General features: G+C 33.5%; 1 protein-coding gene across 2 annotated transcripts in view; it reads left to right on the forward strand.

Annotated features, from left to right (window-relative positions):
* Positions 1 to 19,284, forward strand: part of LOC115891163 (tyrosine-protein phosphatase 10D) — a gene marked incomplete at its 5' end in the record, with an annotated part of 45,215 nt that overhangs the window by 23,995 nt on the left and 1,936 nt on the right. Inside the window, 10 exon segments of one of the 2 annotated variants that reach the window (XM_030911568.1) lie at positions 811 to 966; positions 1,020 to 1,207; positions 2,399 to 2,517; positions 4,582 to 4,819; positions 7,395 to 7,581; positions 8,704 to 8,819; positions 9,619 to 9,760; positions 9,929 to 10,077; positions 12,400 to 12,635; positions 17,706 to 17,945. In XM_030911568.1, the coding sequence (XP_030767428.1) occupies positions 811 to 966; positions 1,020 to 1,207; positions 2,399 to 2,517; positions 4,582 to 4,819; positions 7,395 to 7,581; positions 8,704 to 8,819; positions 9,619 to 9,760; positions 9,929 to 10,077; positions 12,400 to 12,635; positions 17,706 to 17,857 (1,683 nt within the window). 2 annotated transcript variants of the gene reach the window in all.

A 19,284-nucleotide genomic window follows, 5' to 3' on the forward strand; every position in this document is an offset into this window, starting at 1 on the left:
GTCTCAAAAGTGGCTCACCCCCTATAACTTTTTTATTTTTTCAGATAAAACAACGAAATTTGGCATGTTAGTATATGAAATAAATTGGGATTGATTGACGTATTCAATTGTTTTCGGTCACTTCCGGTTTCACCGGAAATGATTACAACTTTTGATTTTTAAATGACACCCTAGGTATTTTTTTACTTTATTCGATAGAAAATGACACTCTGAATCCAATGACATATCATATGTCAACTTTTGACATTTTCGCATATGGTTTATTTGAAATTGTAACATGCGGTTCATAACGTTTCATTCGTTTTAGTTGAAAAAATTGAGATATGATTAAAAATACGATTTGGGCATCTTTTAACCGGCCAGGACAAGACACTAAAAACATTAGACGATCAAATCTATTTTTCCAAGGCTCCTTGATTAAAAATTAGTGTTTTTAACATAGCCATGGCACTCTAGATTGAAATTTAAAATAAAATTTGTTTTTGAGTGACTATGTCAAAAATTGACATATGATATGTCATTTGATTCAGAGTGTCATTTTCTATCGAATAAAGTAAAAAAATACCGAGGGTGCCATTTAATAGTCAAAAGTTTTAGTCATTTCCGGTGAAACCGGAAGTGGCCGAAAACAATTGAATAGGTCAATCAATCCCAATTTATGTCATATACTAACATACCAAATCTCGTTGTTTTATCTGAAACAATAAAAAAGTTATAGGGGTGAGCCACTTTTGAGACGCACCCGGTATAATTGAAAATAGAAGAAGTCTAGTTTAACCCTCCTGATTAAGAGCTATGCTAAATTTGTAGATTGGTTTCGGACCGGAAACAATATGGAAAGAAAAAATGCCAATCCTAGCACCTCCCAAGCCCAGTATGCAAGTCGTGCCCACAGAAGTATGTAAGAGTTCAACTTCTATCCAAATTAGATTTAGGAAGAACTATTTCAGCGAAGCGCATGGACCAGTAAGTTTATATTTTTTGTCATTTTGTTTAATTTTATTTTAATGCATTTATAGATTATGTCTTACGCGATAATTGTGGCAGAAGATGACTCTAAAAACGCATCGGGTCTGGAGATGCCTAGTTGGAGAGATGTTCAAGCCTACTCAGTTTGGCCTCCATATCAAGTTATGGAACCTTATTATCCGTTTTTCAATAGCTCTGTAGAAGATTTTACAGTTGGGTCTGAGACGTGCGATATAAGGTAATTTAGATCTTACACAGGTATAGCCATAGACAAACTAACAAAAGCAAGACTTTTCAAAGGATTGACGAAGTCGAATTATTGTTTTTGCGCTGGCCAGTTGAGTCAGAAATCATCGCGCAGTCGCACTCGTCAAACCTAACCTAAATAAAACAAAAAATGTTTTTGCCTTGAACCATCCTTGAACGAACTGTTGAATTCCTGATTTTGCGTTTTGTTAGGTTATTACTATTATTTTATTAGCGTACAAAACGAAAACAAATAATTTAATACATTTTACATTTATGAAGAACATAATAATTACTGTGATTATACATATTATTGTGATTACATCGCTAACGTAGACAAAACGAAGGTCCTACAAATTCACTGTAAGTTATAAGAATCTTTATCTTTTTAATCTTTTATGATTTGAATTTTCGTGCTTTATATTTTATAATAGACTCGAAATGTTAATATTTTTGCAAATTCTTGTGAAAATGTGAAGTTTATGTTTTTGTTTTATATTTGAAAAAGTTGTATATTTTTTAAGATGTTTCTTGTTGTTCCTATTATTAATATTATAATATACATAATTATTTTTTTGTACCTTTTGAAGAATAATGCTTTTATTTCGTTTACCATAACTGTTGTTTTTTATCATCTTTTTGTTATTTTAATAAGAGGAATACGTTTTCGTTTATTTAACTTTTGTTTTTATATCTGTTATGTCCAGAAATTATTGTTTATTTTAGCGATGGAAATAAATTTATTTGATTTTAATAAACGCTTTTAATTAAACATCCTTGTCTAAAAGGCTACTACAAAATACACAATCCATAAGTAAACCGTCCTCGTCTAAAAGGCCAGTTGACGCAAGCGCGGTAATAAACTCTTATCAAACTTGTTACCGTTTTGCAGTACAGCGTTGACGCGTCTTGCTTTTGTTAGTTTGTCTATGGGTATAGCATTTAAATTAACTCATATCGTTATTTATTAATCGACTTCAAACAACCAGTAGTAATTTTTATAGGAGTACCTATCTGTTTCAACTATAGTTCTTACATAACTTCTATCATCGTATTGTGACGGTACACACATCATCAAATTCATCAAAATTGTGTTTTTGTCTGTTTAAATTGTTTTCTAGCGTTGCTAAACAATTTTCAGGCCAACTTGACTTTGTTAAATTTGTAAAATATTTTGTTATAGACAAGTTGGTTATTGTAATGGGCCTTTGAAATCTGGATCTACATACAAAGTAAAAATTAGAGCTTTTACAGCTCCAGACAAATTTACTGACACCAGTTACAGTTTTCCAATACAAACAGGTAAGTAAAAAATGTTTATAAAGAAAATTGTATTTCTTATTCATATTATATCTTTTTTCTTATTGCTTCCAAGGACTCTTAAGATTAGAAGGTAGATATCTTTAATTTCTAAGTATATATCAGAATATGCAATTCATTAGATTTCGTCAGTCATAAACAACAAATCAGTATTTATTAAAAGTATGTCTAGTGATAGGAGAGACCATTTTGATAGGTGATACTCAAAAATTCACAGAAAAACAATTTACCTTCAAATTACGATAACAACTGTCATTGACAGAATTCTATCGTTGGACAGACTATATATCACCATATTCAAATACATATATCGGCAAAGATAATATAATCGTTTTATCTCTTAAGAAAAATGTATTTTTTACCAAATCTATTACAAAATTTACAAATTATAAATTTGTTTTTTGTAAACACAAACGGAAGCCACCTTGTCAGTGCTTCTTTACTAGTAAAACAAATTTACCTAACCGACAAAAATGCTTTATTTTGCAGGAGATATATCTCCTTCCGTCGTCAGAAGCAAAAAAACAGAGACAAAACTATAAATACAATTATTAAAGAACACCCGTTGTGTTGAAACCGTTGACAGTTTATAATAGACGGAAACCGGTATTACAGCATATAAGAAATATATCAGACCATTCTTTATCTCTCTTTAACACGTTAGAATTTCCATTAGAGTATCTCCATCATTTTCTTACACGTTAAAATCGAAACCACGGATTTAGGATGACCAAGGCTGTATTATATAGGGTGGTCCGAACTGTATTCCGGAAACTTCGGCAGCATATTCTGCAGATAAAAATAAGTAAAAAAGTTCGTATAATGTATGTCCTAAAATGCTTAGTTTCGGAGATACAGGGTGTAGAAGTTTCATTTTTATTTAGATTTTTTCCAAATAATTTGCGTGAAAATTGGTGTATGGGAGTTTTTTTACATGAGAAATTTGGATTTTGATGTCAATGTGACTCCTATTTGTAGGGGGCGCCACTTACGTGTATTTTAACTGTTTAAAGAGTAATAACTTTTCGTCCGTACCTGTATAAAACTATATAAAACTACCGAGTGAAAAAATATATATTTTTAATTTGTAATCGCTACGAGTTCTCGAGATATTTGGAATCGAAATTATCAATACCTGTCATCATTGACATAAATTAAACATGTTGACTAAATAGGTATCAGAGTGAAATCATAGATTTGAAATGTTTTTGTGCCAAAAGTTCAACAGAAACTCTTTTATCATCATTTTTTTGAAGAAAAGTTTATGATTAATTTAAAAAAATAAAAACTTCCTAAATTTATCATTTCACTCAAATAACTATCTACTCAACATGTTTCTTTTATGTCAGTAATGGCATGTATTAACTATTTCCTTTTAAATATCTCGAGAACGGTTGCTCGTAGCGATTTTTACCAAGAAACATTTTTTACGTAGACAATCACGCAAATGTATATTTTTCACTCGGTAGTTTTATACAGGTATGGACGAAAAGTTATTATTCTTCAAGACAGTTAAAGCACATGTATGTAGGTGGCGCCCCCTACATACATACATGAGTCAAATTGACATCAAAATCAAATTTCTCATGTCAAAAAACTTCCAGACACCAATTTTCATCCAAATATTGACGTTACTTCAGAAATTATTTGGAAAAAATCGAAATAAAAATGAAACTTTCTACACCCTGTTCCCTGTATCTCCGAAACTAAGCATTGTAGGACATTTATACGAACTTTTTTCTTATTTTTATTTGCAGAATATGCTGCCGAAGTTTCCGGAATAAAGTTCAGCACATAAATTATTATTGTTATTGATACTCTAAAATTATTATACCGTATGATCGAAAAAAAATGGCGTCCAGTTGGCTGGGAAATGACGATCGATGACATTTCCTATATAAATTTACGTATAAAATGACAGCGATCTTCATTTCATAGCCATCGTTGACGCCGTTTTTTCTCGATCATACGGCATTAGAAATTCAATGTTTGTGTATTCACAGAGAATTTAACAAAGAATTAATTGTTATTTACATTTTTTCATAGATCAAGATAATACACCCATCATCTTAGGTGTTGTAATACCTATCATTTTGATCTGTTTCCTGTTCGTCATGATCATCGTCATAAGGAAAAGACGCTCAGCCGGCAGGAAGGGCATGGTTGAATCCAGGACCAACGATAACATGTCCATTCCTGATTCGGTAATCGAAACTTCAAGACCTGTTAGGATCGATAGTTTTGCCAATCATTACAGAATTATGGCGGCGGATTCAGATTTTAGGTATACATTTTTCTAAATAATTGTTATACTTTTGTAGCATAGTAGCATATTTCTTGAAAACAATCCTGCGTATTTCTTCACTGAGACAGAATTTTAAAACATAAAAAAATAGGTTTTGTAAAGCGTCACTGTAGAAACCATAGATAAATGAAACAAGTTTAGATTGGAAAGTGCCCATAAGTCCAATGTAAACACTATTTGGCGCTATTCTTGCGACGCGCAACGGTCGCGACCCAAAGCTTTGAAAATTTCGGAGCGGTTCGGCTTTTTCCGGAATTATATCGCCAAATAATGTTTATTCAAATTTATTATTATTTTCTTTTAATTCTATAAATAAAATACAGTGTGTTGCATACAAGAAACTTTATTTTATATAAGGACATGTATGAAATACCTATGAAAAATTGGAAACCGACGTTACGCCATCGCCACGATCCACGATGGTTTTTGCAGTTCACAGTTCACAGCACAGTTTTTTAAGTTTTTCATGCCACTTTTTCACCATTATCACGGGTTTGAGTAGATAAAACTTAAATTAAACTCACAAGATAGCAATAATTTCTTTGAAAATGGACGCTTTAAACACTCTTCGGGATTTTTTCAATGAGAGCGGTTTAGATTGTGAAAGATTTTATGATTTTTAAAGATTCTGACATTATATACAAGATATTTTGCTACAAAAGATATTACAAGAGATATGGACAAGAGAAAATTATTTCTGTTTTTGTTTGCGGTTGTTCATAGCAACCGCTATAGCAGCGCCAGATCGCACAGTGGTTCCCCTTAATTAGCTGCGCGGTCATAACTGTTATATATCTAGATATAGCTTGACTGCACCTTTTTTAATAGAAATTGATAACAAATGCTAAATAAATGTATATAAAAAACCTAATGTAATATGTATTAAAAAAATTGGGCCCAATTCGGTTGATTTGCATTTTTAAGTTCTAACTATTCGGAAAGGTAAGTATACAGATTATGTTTGCACATATGTACATGTTTTTTCATATTGAAGAGGTCAAATTTATTTTAAATGCTGAAAAAATAAAAGAGGCAGTTGTTTCATTTTATAAATACAATTTTATTGTCAATTGATATACAGTGTGTCCACGAAATAAGTTGACACGAAGAGGAAAAAATAAGTTACCTTTATTTTAAGACAAAAAGTCAATCTTTAACCACCCGGTATAAGATCCGGCGGCAATTTGCGGCAGCCAGTGTCAATTAATTTATATGCAATATACTTTAAGCAACAAGTATTTTCATGCCGTTTAAGAGGATTTGAAAGGGAAAGTAATTAAAAGTCTTAAAGAGTGACAAGCAAAAATGTAAAAATACTATTTTTGTTACCTTCAAATAAATTGCCATAAACTAATATTACTTAGGTTTAATTAAGTGCAAAAAAGAAAAAAACAGTTCTTTTTACCTTCTTTTCGAACGTCCATTACAGAAAAGGCAACAGCTTTTATCAATTTTAATAAAATAAGTAATTAATTGGCGTTATCTGAAAACTGTTTATGTCAGCTTGATACCAGCAGCAAAAATGTGACATTTCTAATAAAAAAAGCGCTACACTAGGCTTACTTGATTTTTTTGTTATTATGTATCGTTTACAGGGGAATATAAGAAAAGTATTAGCAACAGTTTCATGCAAACATTTTGAAATTAATATTTCTAAGTAATGACCTATCTGGGAACCACTGTGGATCGCGTACAACGGTCGCGACGCAAAATTTTGACGGGTATTCCATTCTAAATTTATTTCTTTTATCTATGGTAGAAACCAAGCAGAAAACAGGTTTTTAAAAATTTGCCAAACCAAGGAAAATTCTCATCGTTTCAGGGGGTATATCTCCTCCCACAATCGTCAGAAGCAAAAATCAAAAAGAATTAAAAAAAACTATTAAAAATGTCTAAATGTAACTACTACGAGAATCATATACAGACACAGTCTATTAAAAACGGTTCACGTTCTGATAAACTGACATTATATAAAAGCGTTCTTCGGGTTTTTGTTATTACCGATTCTGGCCCGTCCTAGAAACTATACAGCGCATGCACAGATGAAAAAATTGCAACATATTTTCTTCTGCGCTTGCATATCACAGTTCTAGGGTGGTTTGGAACCTAATAAAAAAACACGAAATAAGCTATGAAAATTACCTAATGAGGTAAGACCAAAAAACGTATTATGTCTTATGAATAATGAAATATTTTGTTGTTTATTAAGATTTATGTTATGTAGCGTTGTTTGAAAAAATTAAAGAAATGATAACCATTACATTACTATAGATAACGAACTATCTCTAGATGCTTGAGCTTTTTTTTACGTTTATTCATATTTGATTAACTTCAATGGCTTTTCTTTACCATCAGTTCTTTCATTATAATTTTCCTATTTTTAAAGTCTACTTTATGGCTTGTGTCCCACAAATGGTTTTCAAGAATTCACTTTTTAAATATTTTTTAACTTCTTTAATTCGGACATTGAAAGCATTTAAAAGTTTAGATATTTCGAAAATGTCTTTGCTTGTTATAATTACTCCACGTGACAAAGTATAGTGTTTTGTTTTAGGTTTAGCGAAGAATTCGAAGAACTGAAACACGTCGGAAGGGATCAACCCTGTACAGCTGCCGATTTACCATGTAACAGACCCAAGAACCGTTTTACCAATATTTTACCATATGACCATTCCCGTTTCAAACTACAACCAGTAGATGACGAGGAGGGATCAGATTACGTCAATGCTAATTATGTACCTGTAAGTTAAAATTCATATCTCCTATTTTTTTTCATATATATGTATTTGAGTGTCTTAAGTTTGAGCGAGTATTTTATCAAGTTTTACTGTATCAACAGTAAAACCTGAAGAAATTCACGCGGGTTTTGTACATTATAATACTGATCAATGAATAAAAAGATTAAGGAAGGCGCATATTAAGAAAATTAGCAGGATCGCGAAGCATTTAATATGGCTGACTTAAATTCCGGATTATAACTGGCTTTCTATATTTCTAAACCGTGTTAAAATATAAAGTAAGATAGGCTCAATAATGGCTTTCTAAGATTCATAACAGTCTCACTGTAGTTCATGTCCTGACACAAAGGCACGAGGGTCGCCGCAGAGGTAACGAAAAGCAGATGAAATGGTCAAACAAGGCTCTTTAATGCCATTCATAGATCCAAAATCCCTCTGCTGCATCGCAGAGACAGTCACATGAATGGACACTAGTCGGTGTTTTCAATCCAACAAATCTCTAGAATAGTGGAGAAATTCGGCAGGGTAGATAGGTGAAAAAGTTCGTAGTATTCTCCAAAATTCATGGCAGGCCTGATAAGCAAAGACAAGACATTCAAAGCTGTACTGCTGGCAAGCGAAACCTTGCGTCGGCGTTTACATGTATAGGAGTGAATCGCTATGACAATCTGGTAAGTTGGAGAGAGCAAAAATATGAAGTATTTATTACATAACTACTTAATCTGACGCTAGATTCCATGCGCTTGGGAAAATACTTGCCTTCTCTCTTTATTCGGTACATCTTATTTTGCTAAGTGCGTTGACAGTACTCTTCGTACACACGATTATCGGCACCCAGGACCAAAAATGCCAGCCTTAGTATAAATGCAAATCAAATTCAAATGTGTCAGGTGAAATGCCCAACAAAATTGAGAAAAGTATAGTAAAGTATTTTGATGATGTTACTTCCGTCGTTAATGGATGAATGTAAAAATAGTATTAGGTTGCTTTTTTAGTCTTTTTATTTTACTGATGAAACTTAAAACATTTAAATTATTCTTCTTGATTTTTTGAATGCTCTCAAATTAATAAAACAAAATTAAAATGTGTATCCATATTTTCAACTATGTACTGTAATATTTTTAGGGATTCAACTCACCAAGAGAATTCTTAGTTACTCAGGGACCTTTACATTCCACTAGAGATGACTTTTGGCGTATGGTTTGGGAATCAAATTCTCGCGCCATTATTATGCTTACAAGGTAATTGGTTTGAATTTTTGTTTTACAATTACAGAACCAAAACTAATACCCACACGTTCTTGAGTATCTGCATTTTTAGCCGACCATACCAACAGGTTTGGTAGGCTATTAAGATCGGCAAAAAAAAGTTTTTTTAATTTCACTCAAAATGAGTTATTTGGGTCATAAATGGCCTAAATACAAAATATTTTCATGGTGTCTGTCTGTCTGTCCGTCTGTAACACGATAACTCAAAAACTGCTAAACTGATTTTAACCAAATTTGGCACCCGAGAATCTGGCTATTAGTTTTTAGTGGGGGTGGGGGTGTTGGTAAGGGGGTATAGAAGGGGGTTAAAAATTTTAAAAAATCGTAACTCCAAAATTACAGTGGCTAGCGAAACGCGGTTTTTAATTTAAGATTAGGGATAATATTTACAACATATTTTGTAGTAACATCAAAATCAGTCAAAGTCGCAGTTTTTGAGATAAAAAAAATATGAAATATTGTTTAATAAATTATAACTCAGAAACGAAACAGCTAGCAAAACGCGGTTTTCGCTTTTATCTACGGAGATATATTTTAAACAAATTAACATATTCCGTGTTTCCGTAGTCCGTTTTTGAGAAAACCCATGTGGAGAACTCCACACTCCCATCGGACGCGACCCCAGGTGGCGGATAGGGGAAATAACATATTTTAGTATGGGCGGCTGTACGTGCCTCCCGGCGCCAATTTTTTTAATTCGGCACATTGCTTTTACCATTTAAAATATTTATGTTATGGAATTATCTAATTATGTTTGGTATTTTTTTCTTAGATGTGTCGAAAAAGGTAGGGAAAAATGTGATCATTACTGGCCCTATGATACCATGCCAGTTTATTATGGAGACATATCAGTCCAGATATTAAATGAGACCAGATATCCTGATTGGAACATATCAGAATTTATGGTTTGCAGGGTGAGTCTATTTTATTCCCAATATTTTATAAAAATTACCACTTAAATTACATTTTGCTAACTTGTTTTATAACTCAGACAGGTTCAAATTATACTACGTTTTAAACTGTTTGTTCTTTTCTATTCTTTTTTCCCCTAAGGTTGACATATGTATCTCGTTCTTTTCCAGGGTGATCAGCAAAGAGTGGTACGACATTTCCATTTCAGTACTTGGCCTGATTTCGGCGTACCGAGTCCTCCCCATACGTTAGTTAGATTTGTAAGAGCATTCCGAGAAAGGGTACCTCCTGATCAAAGACCTATTGTGGTTCATTGCAGGTAAGGAATATTTTTAAATTATATTATCGGTATATACTGGTGATGGACATTGCGATTCTTTTTAGTGAATCGAATCACACGATTCAATTTTTCATATTGAATCGACTCCTACGATTCGTTCATTCGAACGAACCACATGCACAATTTATGTTTCATAAAACCAAGAATCGTAACTGGCATTACCGGCGATAATTAGGTCGGACAATTCCTTAAGGGACCAGAAAAAGAAATATACAGTTCTTTCATTTGTTTTTCAACACTTTACGACACTGGCGTAATTGGATTGATTATTTAACCAATATTAAATTGTCAATCCAATTCATATATACTATTAATTAAAGACTTCTTAATACCAATTTAATATTTTTAGAGCATATTTTTATACCGATTTAATAATCATAATAAGTAGTATATAATACCGAATGATCGAAAAAAATGGCGTCCATTTGGCTTGGAAATGAACATCAGTAACATTCCTTTTATAATTTTACATATAAAATGACAGCCATCATTTTATAACCATCGCTGACGCCGTTTTTTTTATCATATTGAGCAGAGGCCAACAATATTTATTTGAAGTTGCTTAAAAACACGATTTCGTTTTTTAGCCGAAATTTAATGGTTTATAGTCGGTAAATATTAGACAGTTTTCGATGTTGTGTTCGTTTTGACGCTTAACATAGGCGTATACTTTAACCGAGACTTTAACTTAGCTAGCGTTAAGTTAAAAGTCACCTCTACGTCATCGTCGCTAATACAAATATAAGTGAGAAGCAATCAACTTTTGCTATTTCTTATTTCTATTAAACTTTTACTATTTCTTTTGTTGCTGATACCTACTTATATCACAGTTTAAACAATATAAGTATCATGTTGAACGAGGAGTTTGCAGCCCTTAATTCCTCGGACTCTGACAGTGACTTAGAAGATGTTCTGTTATTGGAAGTGTTAAATAGACACAATAATGTGAATAGAGCTGAAATGTACGGGGCCTTTAATCTCAACAATTTATCTAAAACTGAGTGTAAATTATGAAATGAACCAGTTTCGGAGAGAAAAAGATAAATTTACAACTTCTGCGCATGCGTAACGTTATGGTTTTTCTTATATCTATCGTCCCTAAGATAGCGGGGGGTGACGTTAGAGATATACGTTAAATGACATTTCGTATGTCATTCTTGTCAGTTAGCGGCAAAAATATTAACGTTAAAATTAAATACATTATACAGATACTCCCGTACTAAGCACAGCATAAATAGGTTTTTTCCTGTAGACGAATCGTAACTGGCAGAAGAATGAACTGACTGAAGTTGACTGTAGAAGAATCGTTTGCATTTTATGCCCATGATGTTTGTTTAAGGTTTTCGTTCAAGTCTAAATTGGTGCCCGACTCTCTATGCCTCTATCCCGGCCGTAGAAACGAACTAGTCGCATTGTGATCCCATTCAACTCTTACGACTCTTTTTTACGGCTCATCGTTCAAATTTCATGGATCCGTGCTGGCCACGATTCAATTGAACGAACCGCATTCTAAGCAATGAATTAATTCTCACGGCTCCTTGAACGAACGAGCCGTAGAAACGAACGATCGCATTGTGATCCGATTCAACCCTTACGACTCTTTTTTACGGCTCATCGTTCAAATTTCATGGATCCGTGCTGGCCACGATTCAATTGAACGAACCGCATTCTAAGCAATGAATCAATTCTCACGGCTCTTTGAACGAATGAGCCGTAGAAACGAACGATCGCATTGTGATCCGATTCAATTTTCACGACTCTTTTTTACAGCTCATCGTTCATATTTTATGGATCCGTGCTGGCCACGATTCAATTGAACGAACCGTATTCTAAGCAGTGAATCGAATCTCACGATTCATTTTTAATACTCATTCGAATGAACGACTCGTTCAATCTTGACCCACCTCTAGTTCCTATCAGTTATTTTTGCTTCTATCATGAGAATCGGCTACTATTGGTTAAAAATGACGAAATAAATTGTTTCATCTAAATAGCCAAAAATTGGTATATTTATGTAAAATTAGGAAACTTTTTCAAATAAAGTTTTTCGAAATTTGGCAAATGTGTAATCTAAATCAAAGCAGAAACTATCGTAGAAGTCAAATTTCTCTTAGTTATCTGTGAAACTGTATAATTATTACTAAAATAGTTACCAAAATCATTTATATTTACATGAAATAAAAATACGCAAACAATTTAAGACCTCTATATTAAATATTATCGTCATCAACACACTCGCTGTGTGTTTTTTGTGTATCAAAGAGGTTTTAGAATTTTACTAAAAAAAATAAATCTCTTTAGCGCTGGCGTTGGAAGATCCGGAACCTTCATCTGCTTGGACCGTATCGTCCAACAAATTCAAACTTCCGATTACGTAGATATTTTCGGAATCGTGTACGCCATGCGCAAAGAGCGCGTGTGGATGGTGCAAACCGAGCAGCAGTACATTTGCATCCACCAGTGCCTGCTGGCAGTACTGGAAGGAAAAGAGATGACGGGTCCGCCCAGAGAGATACACGAAAATCAGGGATTCGAAGGTAAGTCGATGGTGGTAGAGGTCGAGAGCTTTTTGGGTTAGCTAATAATTAATTCGAAATTGGCAAGTATTTACTATTGCCATATACCCATATAAAATAATAAAACAGCTATAAGCATCCATCACTTATTGAAAAAGAGATATCTCTGTTCAGATTTAAACTACCAAATAAATAAACTTAATGTCTCTTAATAAGTGCAAGTATTTTAACTAAGTAGTATGTTTTAACACCAAGAACAAGGTCCTTGAGGAGTCATTAAGAACTTTTTTCTTGAAATTATCTGGAATTTTTTAAAACTTTTAGTGCTATAGGTTAATTTTTCTGAAATTTCTTGACGGTGTGTTGCCTTGTAATGTTGCCCCAAACAAGATTTTTTTACGGTAGTTTGTCATTTAATACTTTGATAATATAGTAGAGGCACTGAAATCTATTAAATGAAGGAATTAAAGAAGTATAAATGTCAAATAGTATATTTACTAGCTGATACTAGTAAATCATCACTAATTATTTTGTGACTTATTTTTAGTGACTAACATTTCTGTCTTTCGTTTCTCCTCTGTTTGTTGATTAGAAACAATTTTATTTAATAATTAATCATTTTTCGAAATACTGGGTGAAATTTAATTTTGTAAATAAACGGCCTTTGTGACCAAAGTGGACGGTCCCAGAAATGTGTAATGTCCTTCTTTTTAAATTGTATGCTATTATACAATTTAAAAAGAAGGGCATTAGAGTTGGTTTGGAAATGTAGATCGCTGTCTTTTTCTATGTAAAGTTTCATAGAAAATGCCGCCGATCATAATTTTCAACCCAACTTGCGCCTCTTTTTTATCATACAGCATTTTAAGGCAGATTTACATACCGTGCTGGCAACTCATACTTTTGGGTCGATATTTACATGTGTGGAAGTAAATCGCATAAGCATCTTATTAAGTTGGAGTGAGGGAAATGCAACCGTGTGTGCTGTTGCGGCGCTGCCACATTTCTCCGGTACGCCTTTCCCTACCAAGTAAAGTAAAATCACGATAACAAACGGCTTATTTTTAAAAGACTTTTTTTTCGAAAAGATAACTAGATAAAATCATTAGATATGTTTCTGAGAATCTGAAATGGAATTATAAGGATATCGTTAGGGTGTCCATTTTTTATAACGAGAAAACGTTAGTAATCGCGATAATTTAAAAACTCAACTTTTTAACACATACCATACCAACACGCCATAACTCAAGAACCTCTTCATATATTGAAACTTTTTTTATTGAAGTTCGGATCTTTTACAAGATGTTTAAATGAGAAAAAATCGATTTTCTTTCCATTCAGAATTTAAAAAAAAACGTCCATTTACCTTCTTATTTGTGATGGATTTTCACATACTGTCTGCGAAGAAAATATAGCAGACATATTAAGAAAGTTTTTGAAAAAAAATACAATCGATTATTTCTAATGGATTTTGAGATATGGATTTTTGAATTCAGAGATCTAATAGCGCGACTACTGTCGAACACCGACTTTATTCCGCTTATTTTTACCAAAAGTGCAAGTGTTTCTAACTTGCACTTAAAAATTTAAAAGGTAATAATACCTAATAATAGGGAAAATTACAACGCCTCGTTAATAAATAAACAAATAAAGTATCACGAGACATAATTAAATCGTGAAGCTGAACGCATGATGTACACCCTTCCCTAGAATTTTAAGTACTGATTGGGTCGACCGGACGACCGCGACGAATCTGGTAATTTGCTATATCTCCTTCCACGTCTCTTAGCAATGTGCATAGTTTCTCGGTTTATTTCTTGACAACATTTTACTGTTCTCTCTTTTTTTTTCAGTACATTATAAACGCATTGTACTCTTCTTACATACGGAAATTTCGACCCAAAACTAACATTTGCCAGCCCTTGGTATAGGGTAAAGCCCCTGGTATAGGGTTGCCAACGTTTCTTTATTCCAGAAGACAGTCCCCTTTTTTACACACCTAACTCAAAATCTAAAAAAAATATTCGTCTATCGCCTACAAGGTTGATCAAATAATAATATACCATTTATTGTAATTCCTCTAGTACAACTTTTAGATATATTTCTATAGTTTTCAAAATCAAATCCCACAAGGACTAAAATGGCTGAATAGGACTGTATTAATCTGTCAAAAATGTGTCTTTCGCTACTCCCTCGTACAGAAAAGAAATATTTACGTACAAGAAATATTTGTGTATGCTACAAACGTGTTTTGCTTTTTTATGTTTAATTACTGTTGTATTTTGAAATAGAAAGTTTTGTAGAAAATCGCTTGTTTTATTTTACCAACTTTTGAGTATAAAAAATTAAAAAAAAAGAAAGTTAGAAAGACCATCATCCGCATAACCGTTACCGTAACTTTTGGGTAAATTCTTGACCTTGAACATTTGGTCGAGGTTTCAAAAAAATGTTTCGCCTCTTGCGCTTTTTTAACTTCTCGTCGTTTATTTCTTGTTTTTGAAAGTTGGCAACCCTAAGTTAATGATGGAAGTTAACATGTTATTTAAAGTACAGAAGCTTAAAGGCGGGCGGCAACCTAAGCCAAGCGAAGATATGATTTGTAAAAATCAGCTCCCTTACTTAGTTCTATGATAGCAGAGATACAATACGAAAACGCAGCTAGCTTAGCTGACTACTGAGCGAAAATCGTTCCCAGTGGCCGATGAAACTTATTTTCGTTTAGTTACCGTTTGTTTTTATAATCGTAGCTTAGTTTGGTTACGCTCGCAGTGGCCGCCTGCCTTAATAGAGGGTGGCCCGAACTGTATTCCGGAAACTTCGGCAGCATATTTTGCAGATAGAAATAAGTAAAAACGTTCGTATTTCGTCCTAAAATGCTTAATTTCGGTGATACAGGGTGTAGAAGTTTCATTTTTATTTCGATTTTTTCCAAATAATTTATGAAATTGGTGTCTGGGAGTTTTTTTGACATGAGAAATTTGATTTTGATGTCCTGCGTGTAGAGGGCGCCACCTACATATTCTTTAACTACTTTGAAGAGTAATAACTTTTCGTCCGTACCTGCATAAAACTACTGAGTAAAAAAATCTACATTTACGACGTTTTTTATGTAAAAAAGGTCTCGTGGTAAAAGTCGCTACGAGTAATGGTTCTCGAGATATTTGGAATCGAAATTGTCAATACCTGTCATCATTGACATAAAAACATGTTGACCAAATAGTTATTATACTGAAATCATAAATTTGATGTGTTTTTGTAAAAAACGTTGAACAGAAACTGTTTTATCATTATTTTTTCGCAGAAAAATTTATAATTAATTAAAAAAAAAAAAATTTTCCAAATTTATTATTTCAGTCAAATAACTATCTACTCAACGTGTTTATTTTTTGTCAATAATGCTATGTATTGACTATTTCCATTCTAAATACCTTGAGAACGGTTGCTCGTAGCGATTTTTACCAAGAGATAAAAAATCACGGAAATTTATATTTTTTCACTCAGTAGTTTTATTAGTTTTATAAAGGTACGGACGAAAAGTTATTACTCTTCAAGACAGTTAAGACACATGTAGGTGGCGCCCCTTACAAATAGTAGGCATATTGACATCAAAATCCAAATTTCTCATGTCAAAAAACTCCCAGACACGAATTTTTATACAAATATTGACGTTACTTCAGAAATTATTTGGAAAACATCGAAATAAAAATGAAACTTCTACACCCTGTATCTCCGAAACTAAGCATTTTAGGCCATACATTTATACGAACTTTTTTACATATTTTTATGAGCAGAATATGCTGCCGAAGTTTCCGGAATACATTTCGGACCACCAAAAACTAACACATATTTTAATAAAATATGTGTTAGTATAACTACAGATTAGGTATCCTATAAGTTACAGATAATTTTAACACATACCATACACCTAATTCGTGGTACGAAAATTGTTTTTTATGACGATGTGCAAACGAGTCAAATTTCCTGTGCGCAAAAATAAACTCGCGTAAAATAACAATAAACAGCGTAATAGAGAGATATCGCTAAACCGAATAGCGTGCATGGACGTTAATAAGGCCAGGTATTATTTCCTTTACGTGAGGTGGTATTAACTCTCTTAATTTATAGTTATCGGATTGGAAAGAATTCTGATCGCGTCGCGTCCGCTATTTAAACTTAACCTAACTTTGAATTTAAAACTTTGAAATTGTTTTGTTTACTAGGTATTTTAAAACTAAAGGGCTAAAGTGGTTATTTTCAGTGCTTTATTGTTCAACGTCTGCCAGTGGGTTTAGGGCAACAAGCAACAAATTCTCTTAGAAGGGCTAAGTCGTCATCTGCTGTAAACCTAAGACTCTTTATAGGTTCTTTAGTATTGGAAGAGGTTGAATCCATATTTTGGGCCATATTTATTTAATTAAAACTAATCGCAGCTACTTAAATATCAAATTACCTAATAAAATTAAAGCAATAATTCAAACATAACCTAAAATAAAAGATCTCGCCGGCCGGCTCCGGTTGTCAAATACCCGCACATGCCCATTTAAGCAATGTTTAAACGTTATCAGAGGTTATTTAGAAAGAGCGCTTGGTGTAATTGATCCGCAAATTACGTCAGGCGGTAACGTTATTAGCGGGTGTTGCGTTAAAAATTGACTCGCGCCAAAGACTCGCGCATATCGTAACCATGATAAGGTACGCGTAAATACTGGATGACGCTATTCGGTTTTCCAGGGTTTTCCGATATCTCTCTAATAACTGTGCCGGTCAGGCGCTGTGCACAATTTTAGAGGCCATAAGTGGGCGTGCTATGTGCGCAAACTAGTCACCTAACTAGTGCCCGATTCCGAAAATTGGAACCACGAAAAACAATAAAGAAAAAACAAAGATTATAATCTGTATAATCTGTGGTATAACCACTAACAAATATTTTAATAAAACTACCTTATAAAACAGATCCATTTGTTTTTCGTTAGTTAGTTTAATCGCAACACAAACGACTAAACAAAATAGGTGATGGATGTCTTATAAAAAATAATTAATTCGCTTCATTTCCCGCTTACACCCTACGTATTATTTTGTACCTTGCTCCAGACATGGTGTGGCACATATTTAGTCAGTGTAAATCGCTGCTTCTCTGCGGAGGCGCCGGCGCGGGGAAGAGCGTCGCAGTGGCCGGCGTCAAGCCGGTCGCCGACCTGCCTCAGCTGGGCTCGCCGCCCAACGGGAAGGAGAAGGAGAGGTAGCTTAGCGGGTGGTTGGCTACTACTACTGCACTTAACAGACTATTTTCTGTCTTATACACGGCTCGAGGGCTTCATAAATTTGGCAAGGGTAATATATTTTTTCTTTGTGTAATGTTTTAAACGCATGGTTTGTTACTAAAATGCTCTCCGTTGAATAAGTAAATTAAGGAAGGAGTCAAATACTACTTTTATGTTCATGCATTAGCGACGGAAGGTACGTTATGGCAACCTCCTTTCTGTCACTTTTGATTTTTCTTGTGACAAATTTGAATTACTGCGAGTTGTGGCGTATTTTGTGTAGTAATTTTATACTTAACTGGTGTATACCTAGTGTATAGATCTTGAAAGTCATTGTGTCGAAATTTGGATTACTAGAAATAATTACTTAAGCCTAGTTGACACGGTCAAAGTGTATTTGGATCAAACACACTTCGACACAGCGCGCGTCTGTCTTGGACGCCACTTGGATCGTGTTAAACGATTTTAATTCAGTTGGTACGATCTCGTCAGACGCGCGCTTCGTCTAGGTATATTATATCCCAGTACACTTTGACCGTGCCAACCAGGATTTATGCTTGCGTTCCAAAACTAAAAACTTGAAGAATAATAAAAAATGTCTATATCTATGTGGCGGATTCATCTTTCCAAAAAAATCCTGTATGCGTATTTCGCCACTGCACTGCAAGAAAATCTACAAAATAAAATAATTATTTTTTGTAAACACTTCTGCGTTAAACCTAAACGGACGCTGTTTGTCAGAAGTTATGTTTACGGTAATACAAATTTGCCTAACAAAGCAAAAAAAAATGCTTAACGTTTCGGAAAGTTATCTCTTTCCGTCGTCAACGGTTTCTTGTAGACGTATCTGTTTTAAAAAAAGTAAAGTGTTCTCGAATAGTTGAATTTAAATATTTTAAATAGTTTTTTTCTTAATTCTTTGTATTTTTTTGCTTCCGACGACGGAAAGAGATAGCTTTCCGAAACGTAAAGCATTTTTTTTGCTTTGTTAGGCAAATTTGTATTACCGTAAACATAACTTCTGACAAGCAGCGTCCGTTTAGGTTTAACGCAGAAGTGTTTACAAAAAATAATTATTTTATTTTGTAGATTTTCTTGCAGTGCAGTGGCATACAGGATTTTTTTTGGTTAGAGTAGTAAACCAACATATTCGTTTAGAGTTAACGAATTCTGACATTTATCAGGACTTCCAAATGTAATAAGTGATATCGAGTTGTTCCAGTACAGGATCTATATTTTTGTTACTAAATAGAAATTAACTCATTGATTATTATAAAAAAAGGGCTGACCCATTTGTTCTTTATATTTTTGTTTACATTTCGATAGAAGTATTTTCAATATACCTATTTCAATATCTTTCTACATTTGAAAATGCTATTTTCCCACTATTTTCCATTGAATTTATATTC

Source organism: Sitophilus oryzae, unplaced genomic scaffold (genome assembly GCF_002938485.1).
Source record: "Sitophilus oryzae breed Bouriz unplaced genomic scaffold, Soryzae_2.0 scaffold_969_pilon_pilon, whole genome shotgun sequence".
NCBI classification, from domain to species: domain Eukaryota; kingdom Metazoa; phylum Arthropoda; class Insecta; order Coleoptera; family Curculionidae; genus Sitophilus; species Sitophilus oryzae.